General features: G+C 48.2%; 1 protein-coding gene across 1 annotated transcript; it reads left to right on the forward strand.

The window, feature by feature from the left end:
* The first annotated feature begins 463 nt into the window (after window positions 1-463).
* On the forward strand, window positions 464-11,869 carry LOC146286997 (estrogen-related receptor gamma-like). The gene is made up of 8 exons (XM_084699925.1): window positions 464-519; window positions 3,561-3,812; window positions 3,961-4,118; window positions 5,345-5,461; window positions 8,604-8,714; window positions 9,250-9,432; window positions 11,222-11,491; window positions 11,625-11,869. The coding sequence occupies exons 1-8, from the start codon at window positions 464-466 to the stop codon at window positions 11,867-11,869; spliced, it is 1,392 nt and encodes a 463-aa protein (XP_084556051.1).
* The last annotated feature ends 845 nt before the right edge of the window (window positions 11,870-12,714 follow it).

Raw genomic sequence — 12,714 nt, forward strand, 5'->3', positions numbered from 1 at the left:
ATATTCATGAGGAGTTACCATGGCTTTTCTGTCGTCTGTCACTGAGCTGGCCAGAACAGTTATGACCTCACGGCTTCTGGCTACTATCTAGAGAAGGTGTGTGACAGAGAGAGAGAGAGAGAGAGAGAGAGAGAGAGAGAGAGAGAGAGAGAGAGAGAGAGAGAGAGAGAGAGAGAAGTGAGTAGAGAAGAAGGAAAGGAAAACAAAGGTGGAAAGATTAACAGTGATTCAAGTCCAACAAGTGTTGGACAGACAGGGAAGTAGAGAGCAGAAAAGAAAGTGATAGGGAGAGAGCCCGCAAGAGTGACAGCATCGGAAAAATAAACTAAGAGGGAGAAAACAAGATAAAGAGAGAGAGAGCGAGACAGGCAGTAAGAGACAAATAAGAGAGAGAGAGAGAGAGAGAGAGAACCTCCAGCAGAGACAGCAGGGTTTCTCCCCAGATTATGGTGACACAGGGCACATGGATTTAGTCGAGTTATATCTGCCGGAGTGCTTCACCTACCACTCTGACACTGAGTAAGTACTCTCCTCTACTCGCTTCCACTCCTACGATACTGCTGGCCCACACTTCAAACCTGCTCCTATGTTTCTGCTACCAGCCTCTGGTTGTCTAATCTGTTATCTGCTTTCTGAGATGTCAGGGGGTTGAGACTGCATGTGTTGACTGTCCATAGAGACACAGGAGGTCTGTGTGACAGGAGATGTTGTTACCTATAACAAGTGCCGGTTGATTAGCCCACTGGTTGAGACTGACTCAACTCCAAACACCGCCATGTTGAAACTGCCTGTTTGTGTACTATTGGGTTTGAGTGTGTGGTTCTCTTTCAGCAAAGCTGGGCTTTGCTTCTAATAAAAAAGAATGTTTGGAAGAGAAGAAGCGCAAATACAAATCATTTTGGATAGTAGTTTCGACAAGCAATGCCACAGAAGGCTTCACAGATTCCTGTAGATTTGCACCTATAACCAACCTAAAAACCTTCAGTGACGACAAGGACAAACTCCCAGGAAAGAGAGAGGAAATGGAAGACATGTTGAGGAGTAATTCAATGAGGGATCCTTTCCTCCAGAGAGGACTGGTGATACATAGGAGGCAGACCACAGCCTGAATTCCATAGGTAATACCAGATCATTATATGTAGAAAGTGTGTGCTCTGAGACTGAGGGAGAGAGGGAGGAGAGGGGAAAGAGGAGGGATGGGGGGGAAGGGGGGAGAGAGGAGAGATGGGGGGGGGGGGGTGAAAGGATGGACACTGAGTGGAGAAGCAGTCCTTCAAGCCCATCCTGTTCCAGCCAGACCCTGGCTAACCCAAACCCTCAATCTGAAACTCAAAGTCTTTAGTGAGCAGGGGCCGTCCCCACACGATCTTCCTCATCTCCTTCTGGCTCCATCAAATATAAAATTACCCTTCTTGACAACCCCCTGACCTAAATCACCTAAGTCACCTTGTGAGAAGGGCTGGGGTCTGGGTTATTTGAGGTGAATTAAGTGTTCTGTTATATTGGAATGTTAGACTGCATGTATTCAGGTTGGACTAGGAGGAGAAGTCCCATGCTCCTCCCTCTCTCCTCACTTTGCTGTGTCTATTTTATTTAGCCTTTTCCTTCTTTTCTTTTCCCCTACTTTATCACTTCCCCTCTCATGTCTACCTCTCTCGCCCTCCTATCTTCTTTTCTCTCCCTGTCTCATCCTCCGGTCGGTCATTGGCTTTGTTATGACTCCTCATTTGAAAGTGAGTGTTGCCTCCTCTGCTTCCTTTCAGCACCACCCCCCTTCCCCCAGTTAATGACCCAGTGACAGACCCCTTTCTTTCTCTCCCTCCGAGTCTTTTTCACATTCTCTCTATCTGTCTGCTTCCATGTTCAGACCCCCACCCTGTTCTCTTATTCTGTTGAAAAGTCTGTTGTTTCACGCTACGTTTTAACCTTTGTTACCAAGGTGCAGTTAGAGATGTTTTGGATACGAAGACACACACACATTTATATTCTCCAGCAAACCCTGTCATTGCCACTCTTTCACTCTCTTTTCCGCTCTCGACTCAATGTCTTTGTTGTTAAAACAGCTATAGATTTCCAGCGCTGCCAGCCTGCCTACCCTGTGGCATCATATTCCACCCTTCTGACATGTTATCATGCAAGAGATATCTAATGTTCCTCTCAGTGACTGAAATTTGAATGAGCCGGTGTATTTTTGTTGTCAATGACACAACATACCCGTGTCCTAGAAAAAGAAATCAGTTAAACTGCGTGGAGACTGATGCTCTCTCCTGAGAGAGACAAAACACATGTTAAATTCATTCTGAGTAAACAAAGGGCACTCAAAAAGGTCAGACGAGGCACACGAAGCGGCAGACAGCCCATCACGGAGACACAGGAGCAGAGGAAGGGGGAGGAAGGAGAGGATTTGAGTAAGAAACTAGAAACTGATAGCATCCAAAGCTTCCCCCCCCCCCCACCCCCCCCCTACCCCCATTCCTGCCTTACCACCACCACCACACACACTCTGTGGCTTTAAAGAGGTTAATAGAGCGTGGCTGTGGTTGACTCTGCTGGTGGTAGAAGCAGCCAGTGTCTTTGCCTGCCAAATTACCTGTGGCGGGGAGTGGGCCTATTTACATGGCAGGAACCAGGCCTCGGTCTCACTCCATAGACCTCACTGAGTCACAATCACTGATGGACAGAGACAGAGGAAGGAAGGGGGGGGGGGGGCGACAAGATGAAGAGTGTAGGGAAAGAATGTGTGTGTGTAGTGCGTGTGTGTTGGTGGTGGGGGGGGCGGCGGCGTTAGGAGTTGTGCGTGCCAATTGTGTGTGTGTGTGTACATGCGAACGTATCGTTGAGTTGGCGTGTACGTGAACGTGGAGGAGATAGAGAGACAGTGAGCTGGTTTTATGAGTGGGTCTGGCGACATACAATGGCATGTGAGCATGTGCCAGCGTATGTGTTGGGAGTGTTTATGATGACACATGAGCACATCTGAAGCCTGAGTGCGCGGCGTGTGACACCGTGAAAGGAGCCGTCCCGAGGGCGAGGAGACGCGTGCGACTCACGTGTTTCCACGCTATCGTGTGTCCCTCTTAGACGGCGCGTGGCCCACGAGTGAATGCGTGAGCGTGATCCAAGCATGTCTGTGTGCTTTGGGCTCCGTGAGAGTTCAGGGCTGGTTTGTTTTGTTTACCATTTCCATGTGTTTGCTTGAGCGATCTCCTGCTCTCACAACAGGGAGGTATAATGGACCGGAGCTTTGCATATGTGGGAGACTACAAACGGCCTGCTACGCTCGGCTTAGATGGATGGCTGGAGAGATGGCGCGATAGAAAGATAGGGGGAAGAGTGTGAGAGAGAGGGGTCTTCGAGGTGGTGCTGGAAGACAATTGCTCTGTGTAGGCCCGTGCACATCCTAATCTGTTGTTACGATTGCATCGGTACGGCCATCAGAATGTCGTACAAAGACATCAAGTGAGTGTCATGAGATAGCATTTACAGCTTGTTATTCATCCAGCTCTTTGTTTTGTCTCTTCGCTTCTGCAACACGTCTCTTCCTACCCTGCTCTTCCCAGACTCTTGGAAAGGATGTCAGTGCGGGGCTCAGACCTCCCCTGTCCCCCCTCTATCAAGCGTGAGCCATCCAGCCCCAGCCCCAGCTCCCAGGGGGACATCAGCCCTCCTCAGCCCAGCCCAGGGAGCTCCTCCTCAGACACCAACTCCAGCTACGGCCTCCTGGGCAAGAACCACAACCACGCCAACGAACTCGACTCACCAGGTCTCTACGGACACACGGCTGGGCTATCCAGCGACGGAGGAGCCAACAGGTACAGCACATCTGAGTGTGTGTGCACGTTTGTGACCGTGTCATGGATTTAGTATGAACATACGTCTTCATGTGTAGAGAGTCAGTGAGTGAGTCGGTGAGTGTGTGTCATAGGTCAAGCCGTGTCTCTCTGGTTCTGTCCCCCCCAGGAGGTTTGGTGGAGAGGATGGCCAGGTGAAGTGTGAGTTCATGCTGGGCTCCGTGGCCAAGCGCCTGTGTCTGGTGTGTGGGGACGTGGCGTCAGGATACCACTACGGAGTAGCCTCCTGTGAGGCCTGCAAAGCTTTCTTCAAAAGGACCATCCAGGGTGAGACACACGCACACACATTATCCCACTCAGGACCAGGATCTCCATCCAGTGCTCTGCAATAGACACGGCTGGCCTGCCAGCGGAAGCGAGGGGGGGAATCTGGATGGAGAGAGATGGGGAGACAGAAAAGGAGAGAAATGGGGAGATTGTTAAGTGTATGTCTACTGAGACAGAGCAGGTACTGTCCCCTGAAGGACATGCCTTTAACACAGGTTCATACACCCCCAGAGAGTAGGAATCATGCACACACACACACACACACATTACTGATGCACTGACACACTACACATGAATGCATACATTCAAACTAAACACATGACTTTAACCCCTCTCCCTTCCCCCCCACCTCCCACTCACCCCCCCCCCCCCCCCACACACACACACACAGATAAACACAGATTTTAGCGATTTAAGCAAATGATCATGTTTATACAGTCCGTGAAATGTGAAAAACCTGTTTTGAAAAGCATTACTACAGGTGTTAGTCGGAGCATATGTTTAGGTATAAACATCTCATGTGTGTTCACAGTCATCGTCTGGGAACTCCTTGAAGACGTTACCTGATGTTTGCTCACAGCTCTTTCTAAGTTAATGTTGTGTTGAAGCTGATCCGTGTTGGTTTTTGTGCATAATCATGTATGTAATCCTCTCTGTGTAAGTTTGTTAGTGTGCGTCTAAGCCATAACCAACTTATGCAACCGCATGTGGGTGTTTTAAAGTGATTGTCCGGCCTGGGGCCCTGTGCCAGGTGTCAAGGGTTGGGGTTAGGGTTAAGCCCCGTTTAGGCCTTCTAAAGCAGATTCCACATACAGGCTTTCTTGGGGTTGAAGGTCATCTGGGCTGTCAGATCAAATGCTTAGTTCTGGTGCTTGGCTGATCAGATACTTCCTGATTGTAATAGAAAGGGACAGCTGAAGCGGCTGGGGTTTGTCTGACTGTCATGTTCAGGACTGACATCCTTGCTCTAGTTGTCCCTGTCTTAAAGTTTTGAATTGTGATGAAAACCAAAACAAATAGAGAAGTGATGAATGGAAAGAAAGGATTAATCTTGATCTCATCTTTTCCCTCCCACGTTTGCATTCCTTCATCTCTCCCTGCTCTTTCCTTCTTTGTCCAACATTCCACCTGTCTCTTCTCCTTTCTTTTCTACACCTTCATCTCTTCATTTTCCAACTGTATTCCCTTTCTCTCTCCTCTTCCCTCTCTACCTCTCCCTCCTCCAGGTAATATTGAGTACAGTTGCCCAGCCAACAGTGAGTGTGAGATCACCAAGAGAAGAAGGAAATCATGCCAGGCGTGTCGCTTTATGAAGTGTCTGGCCGTGGGCATGATGAGAGAAGGTGAGGGTTATTCATTCTTGTCAGTCTCACACTGTATTTATGAATACACACAGGCCAAAGCATGTTAGTGACTGGACCTATGGGCTAGTGTGTGAAACCCAACTTCAGCCAGTTAAACAGGTCCAGCTTCTATGGCCCCAGCTGCCTTGACCTACTTATGTGTTTTGATAAACACAAGGAAAGAACAATGAGCAGCATTTCTATGGAAAGGTATGGGTTGGAAGTGGAAGTACTGTTACTACTACTGTCTGCTCCCCTCTATGCTCTGTGTGTGTGTGTGTGTCTTTCTGTGTCTGGTGACATATTGTTGGCCAGATATAGAGGTGACCCAACAAGGCAAACAGTAGCTACAGTACGGCCGGTACCTCATGAGCCACTTGTGGAAGCCTTGATATGGGCAACATTTACTCTGATTAATGGGAAGGAGAGAGGAGGAAGGGTTTGGGTCAAGGCATGGGATTTATGTAAACAGAGTTGAGAGGGGGAGGAAAGATATCAAATGGAAGAGAAGTAAACGGGAGAAAATGGAGAAAGGAAAGATGAGAGATAGAGCGAGATGTGGAGAGGGAGAGGGAGAGGGAGGGAGAGAGAAAGAGAGAGAGTGAGGGGAAGGGGTAGGGGGAGAGAGAGAGAGAGAGAGAGAGCAAGGGAGAGAGAGAGCAAGGGAGAGAGAGAGCAAGGGAGAGAGAGAGAGAGAGAGAGAGAGAGAGAGAGAGAGAGAGAGAGAGAGAGAGAGAGAGAGAGAGAGAGAGAGACGGGGCGATAAAGAGCAAGCCACGATCGAGGGCAATTCACTGCCACCTGCTGCCTCCCTCCTCGGTTCATCAGCTTTGATTTAATCAACCGTCAGCTAGGGTGACAGAGACCAGCATACGTTAACTGTCACTGTGTGAGTGTATACATGTGCATCTATGTGTGTGTGTGTGCTGGCACGCACGCTTGTTTATGTATCCTATACACCACATGACTCATTTCAGCATATACTTCTGTGGTGTTTGTGTGTGTTTGCATGTGTGTGCCCTTTTTTAATGAGCTGCTTTTAATAGGTTAGGGCACCTACTGCATCCAGCCCTGTCTCCCTGCCTCCCGCTTCCCTCTCCCACCTCCCCCCTATTTTCTTGTAAATTCCTCCAGATGTCTTGTGGGATTCCAGGACCTCCATGAAATGTGAAGCGCCCCTCGTAACTGCTGTCGTAACGCGCCTCGCCGTGCCTCATAATGCCTCTCTTCCTCCAGGAGGCAGCAGTAAAGACCGAGACAGAGGGGTGTGACTTTTAACAGGGAGGCCGAGTCCATATTAAACCCGACTAAGGACCAGAGACCCTGACAGGACATGATTAAGTCACGTCCGTCGTCCCTGTCTGCAGCCACACTGCTGTCACAAGCTGAGGGTACAGACCCATGTGATCACGAGCGCAAGTGGCCCGGGTGTCATCGGCTGCACACCGCCGTTTTTCTGCCTCAAAAGTTCAATTGTGAATGTTGAATCGGTTGCACTGCATTAACTCCTGTCATTAGCACTGGGCCAGAGCGGTGTTACCCATCAAACACGGGATAGTTAAAAGGTTCAGTTGCTTCAAGGAGCTTAGGACTTTACAACAAGATCAATATTGAGCCAATACATCTAGGGAATCTTCTCATCTTACCAGGACAGAACCAATGCAGTGATTTAGCAGTTACTCATTCTTTTCAACTTATGTCGCTCATAACTACCCTACTTCTTACCATCACAAGCAACAATGGTGGTAGGCCCAGAAACGACATGACGTCCATACATCTGACCAACACGAGGAGCGTGGGATTGTGTCTTTAGCTTCAGCAAGGTGGCGAGGTCACTCACAGGGGGATATGATGTCATAGAGCCTGTATGTTTCCTGGTGCTCTGTAGAGCCTGTGGATCTCCCTGCTCCTAATCCCTCTGTGTGTGTTTGGAGACCTTGCAAATCCCCTCTTCTGGGGGGACGTTCTGGGGACTTCAAACAGGCTCGTCGGGGAGATGGGGGTCACGGATCTTGGACACGTGCTTATCAAACGACTGGAGATCGCCCCAAGCTAGCTGGGCTGTGTGTGTGTGTGCGTTATGTACTGTTATCCTCCAAACCTATTCCTGGCCTACTGGTTGTCAGCACATTCCTCTGTGAAGAGTTACACTTAGCTCCGATGTGTGTGAGTAACCATGGCCGCGCACACAAACATGCATGGCCACTGGGAAAGTATGCACTGCCACAATATAGGAAACCTTTTGATCACAATGACCCCCGCGGCACCCTCTGCTTTGACACACCCCAAATCCCAAGTCTCACCTGCCAAACATAGCTCGTCAAGACCTTCTACTTGTCTATCGTGGAGCTATAAACATCCTCATCATTATACCCTTCAACTCACAGTCCTTAAACTCAGTGTTTGCTGTTGTCCAGTAATAGAAAGTGAGTGTGTGTGCTATGACTGAGCTAATGAGATATGTATGCTGCTTTAACTGCCTCTAGGTAAGGTAACCTAATAAGACTAATAAAACTCACTAATAAAAAAGTTAGGTTAGCCTTAGCCAGACAGATACCTTCTCTTTGTAGAGGGGTTGGGTATCACCCTGGCACTGTGGTGTAGTATACAGTATGTTGGTGTGTGTGTGTATGTGTGTGTGTGTGATGTAGCTGAGGGATGGTTAGACAATTAACACCCTGAATACCTAACCCCCAAACTCCCCTTCCCTGTTAAATCCCCATCCCCATGGCGATAGTGTTACCATGGAGCTTGTTAAGAAGAGCAGTTGTCATCGGGTGCTGGACTGTTGTTGCCTATTGAGTTACAGGGTTGATGTTGCAATGCCAGAAATGTGACATCTCTCTTTATGTTTCCATTGATGTTCATGTTCAAAGAAAGACATGTCAACTGGACATGATCAAAGTTCTGGAAAGAAAGGAAAATCAATCTTATGGAAGGAATGAATAAACTTCACCGTGTGTGTGTTTGCATGTGTGTGTGAGTGTATGTGCATGTGTGTTGCTGGATAGAAATCAAAACACCTCTCATAGAGACAAACAGCAATCAGTTTGATGTCCGGTGTAAAGGGTCAACGGGTGCGCATGAGGATCCAATGTGTTGTACCAAGTGTGTGTGTCTGACGTTCTGCTGTTGGCTGCAGGTGTTCGTCTGGACCGCGTGCGCGGAGGCAGACAGAAGTACAAGAGGAGGATTGATGCTGAAAACAGCCCGTATGTCATCCCTCAGAGCAGCCTGCCTCAGAAGAGAACATGTAAGCAGACAAACACAGCGCAAACTCATCTCGCCGTCCTCGGGTTTTCTCTTTCTCTAGATTCCCTCTGTTCCTCTCCTGTGCTCTTTGCTGTCCTTCCCTCCCTTTCTTCATCTCTCTTTCTCTCTCCATCCAATCCCTGATCTAATACTGTACTTTCTACATGCACAATTTGTAAGTCAAGATAAAAGATACAATTCTAAATTCGAATGCTGAATGAAATGTAAATGTGATCTCTCTCTTCCTCCATCTCTATCTTCCTCTCTCTCTCTCTCTCTGTCTCTCTCTCTCTCTCTCTCTCTCTCTCTCTCTCTCTCCCTCTCTATCTCTCTCTCTCTCTCCCTCTCTCTCTCTCTCTCTCTCTCTCTCTCTCTCTCTCTCCCTCTCTCTCTCTCTCTCTCTCTCTCTCTCTCTCTCTCTCTCTCTCTCCCTTGCTCTCTCCCTTGCTCTCTCTCTCTCTCTCTCTCTCTCTCTCTCTCTCTCTCTCTCCCTCTCTCCCTTGCTTTCTCTCTCTCTCTCTCCAACTGTACCTCAGTTCCTCTGGGAGGCGTTGCAGAGAACAAAGTGGTGTCCTTACTGTTGTTAGCTGAGCCCGAAGGAATCTTTGCCATGCCAGACCCCACGGTCCCGGACAGCGACATCAAGGCATTGACCACACTGTGTGACCTCGCCGACCGTGAACTCGTGGTCAATATCGGCTGGGCCAAGCACATACCAGGTATGTGCTCCCTCACACTAACATAGTATACACATGAGACAAACACAAAACTACACAGTCATCATTCCGATCCTTATTGGCTCAGAGTAGACACTGCAGCTCCAAGCTGTTTATCTTGTCAAATGACCCTATCCCCTGTACAACTTCTCCACAAGAAGTCCACACACGTGTTTGGTGGAGCACCTTTATACCGTCTACTAATGCTTGTGTCTCTAAAATAATTGGCCGCACAAAGAGTTTAAACCAAGATGGTGACACATGTATGTCTGTAAATCCAAGCTGTCATCTCTCTATCTCAGCATTTATTTGAAATACCTTTCTTCCCAAATGAAAAATTCCTTATCAATATTTCACACCCAAAACATCACCACCTGTGTTTTTGTTTATGCTTGTCCAGCAATGCTTACAAAACAAACCCCCTAGCCTGTAAGCAGGTGTGTGTGTGTGTGTGTGTGCGCCAGAGACTTTCATTGTTCTCAAGGAACAGAAGAAGAGCTCCATAGCTTGCCCCCTGTGGTTATCCTGTGCCACAGCTCTCCTTCTTGTCACTTACATTTACCATCAAAGTGTGAGCCTAACACGGTGTGACTGATGGGTGTATTTGGAGTCCTCTGCCAGCGGAGGGTTTGGCTGGTAGAGCACAGCAAAGCTGGGGAAGGAAACGCACCTCGTCACCTGAGGCCACCGACTGGGAGAAAAGAGAGGAAGAGGGAGGGAGAGAGAGAGTGTAAACGAAAGAGCAAGGGAGCAGATGCCGAGGAAGAGACACTGGTGAAGAGAGGCGACAGAGGGGCTGACAAAGACAGAGAAAAAAAAGGAGGAGGGAGACAGAAAGAAGACCTTTGTGCTCCAGACCCCCTCGTAGCAGCGTAATGGTGGTGTCACATCAGTTCTGTGTGAGTGGCAGGTTATGGCCTGTGGCTGGAGGTACCAGCAGAGAGACCCAGGCTGTCTAAGCTAGATGTCCAGGGGGACGTGAGTCCAGTTGGGCCACTCGGCTGCCAGCTACCCCATCTTGTCCTGGTCTGTCACGCAGACAGACACTGATGTGGTGTGAATTCTGAGATGCAGATGAACTAGCTAAAGACCCGCTCCAAAACTCAATTTTTGTCATTTAAAAAAAAAGATTTTATGGTGAAGTTTAAACTAAAGGGGGGGATCTCTAGGTGATATGAAGATGACAGATGGATGGACACACCCTCCAGTAAGTCCTAAACTCCAAAATATATAGCTCTCATGAATGTTTGTCCATTTAAGTCCTTAAAGACACACCCATACACACCGCGATCGATCATACCGTTATAGAATACTGATCTCTATCGACCAATGAAATTGTCTGCAGACGTTTCCAATCAATCACAGAGAGATAAGACAGGAAGGGGAGCCAGAGGCGTTCCCATGGTGATTGTAAAACCACCAGACCCAGATAACAATCACTGATGGCGTCAAAAAAGAAAGACTGTCCTCCTCCTCTTTTCCCTTGCTTTTCTATAAAACAAATCATCTGGTTTAATTATGGTGTGTGTGTGTGATTTATTCCTCCTCTCTGGGGGAGTATAACTCTGTTCTAGGTCCGTCCTTCAGGGGACACATAGGATTAACCATTCAACCTCTATCCACTGTGTGAAGCAACCTTTTCTGAAACATATCTCATGTCTTTGTACAGACAATTCATCCCACTGTCTCATCAATGGCAACAGTGGCATCTCTGTCTCAGCAGACATATACTTATCAATCTCCCCATTTCTCTTTTCCCTCCTTCTCTGTCTCCCCATCTCTCTCCATCCAGGTTTCCCCTCGCTCTCGCTGGCAGACCAGATGAGTCTGTTGCAGAGCGGCTGGATGGAGATCCTGATCCTGCGCGTGGTGTTCCGCTCGCTGGCCTCGGAGGACAAGCTTGTGTATGCTGAAGACTACGTGATGGACGAGGAGCAGTCCAAACAGGCAGGTCTGTTCGATCTCAACAACGCCATCCTGCAGCTAGTGAGGAAGTTCAGAGCCATGAAGCTGGAGAGGGAGGAGTTTGTGGTTCTCAAAGCCATCGCGCTCGCCAACTCAGGTAAGAAGGAATGCTATCGTTGTCGAAGTAACTCAAGCAGAAAATTCGGAATTGGAGAGTTTTAGTGTAGATTGTCGTCCATTAGCTGGAGGCTTTAAACACCACCCATACTCCCTTCTTTCTCTCCCTCCAGATTCTATGCAAATTGAGGATTCGGAGGCGGTGCAGGGTCTCCAGGATGTGCTCCATGGGGCCCTGCAGGACTACGAGAGCACCCAGCACCCCGAGGACCCCAGGCGGGCAGGCAAGCTCATCATGACCCTCCCCCTGCTGCGACAGACAGCCTCCAGGGCCGTTCAGCACTTCTGTAGTATTAAGCAGGACGGCCGAGTGCCTATGCATAAACTGTTCCTTGAGCTGCTGGAGGCCAAGGTCTGACCTTCTCCGGGGAGCGGGTGGGGTTGGTGGTGTGTGTGTGTGTGGGGAGGGGGGGGGGGAGGGGTGGACGGTGATGGGGGACCTCATAGGCCCGAGACTGAAACTGGAACTGGATGGTCCTTAGAACTGGATTGATATCCTTAAAGAATCCTACTAATGCTCTTGAGCTGAGTGCTGGATACAGGGCACAGTTTTCACATGCAGTTCAATATCTCTGCTAAAACATGCTGTCTGGCTCTTGGGTTTATCAGGAGTGCGGCCATTGTGTCACAGCATTAGACTCTTGCAAAAGCCAAGGTGAGGAGAACGCACTGTTATCCTAATATTCTTCCAGAGGAAATAATGGTCGTATGGTCTGTTTGACAGAAGGATTAATGCAGTGTAGTGAATTGAAGACAAGATATTATAAAACTTGAAGATCCTCGAGGATAACCTTACATAGAAAAACTGCTTGAAGCCTGTTTCGTTTGCATTGAAATTATTTTGTGTTTTCAACTCACTGTCTATTTTGACATTTCCATTTAAGAAGTAACTAAAGGATAGGCTACAATATATAGTTTTGCCAAATAATTAAGTGGTTGTATCATTATTGTCAAATATTTTCCAATCAACACCATTAATATGTATAGTATCCTGTCGGAAATACTCAACCCTGACCTATCAGAAGCATGAAGTGCTACACATTGAAGATACCTATGCACCATGTGCTCTCCATAACAAGCAAAATCACTACTGGTAGCCATCAGGTTACACACTGGCAATGTCCATTGATGATAGCTGACATTAATCTGCCATCTTGTTTCAAAGTCTTCAACAACAAAAACTATGGCCTCTTTATTTTTGTT

The sequence above is a fragment of the Hypomesus nipponensis genome, chromosome 6 (genome assembly GCF_054491055.1).
Source record: "Hypomesus nipponensis isolate SF chromosome 6, ASM5449105v1, whole genome shotgun sequence".
Classification (NCBI taxonomy): domain Eukaryota; kingdom Metazoa; phylum Chordata; class Actinopteri; order Osmeriformes; family Osmeridae; genus Hypomesus; species Hypomesus nipponensis.

Bases quoted from the DNA above. Each gene is read 5' to 3' on its own strand.
- LOC146286997 (XM_084699925.1), top strand. From the start codon at position 464: ATGGATTTAGTCGAGTTATATCTGCCGGAGTGCTTCACCTACCACTCT. The intron at 3,813-3,960 runs GTACAGCACATC...TGTCCCCCCCAG, and splicing joins AGCGACGGAGGAGCCAACAG to GAGGTTTGGTGGAGAGGATG. The intron at 4,119-5,344 runs GTGAGACACACG...TCCCTCCTCCAG, and splicing joins CTTCAAAAGGACCATCCAGG to GTAATATTGAGTACAGTTGC.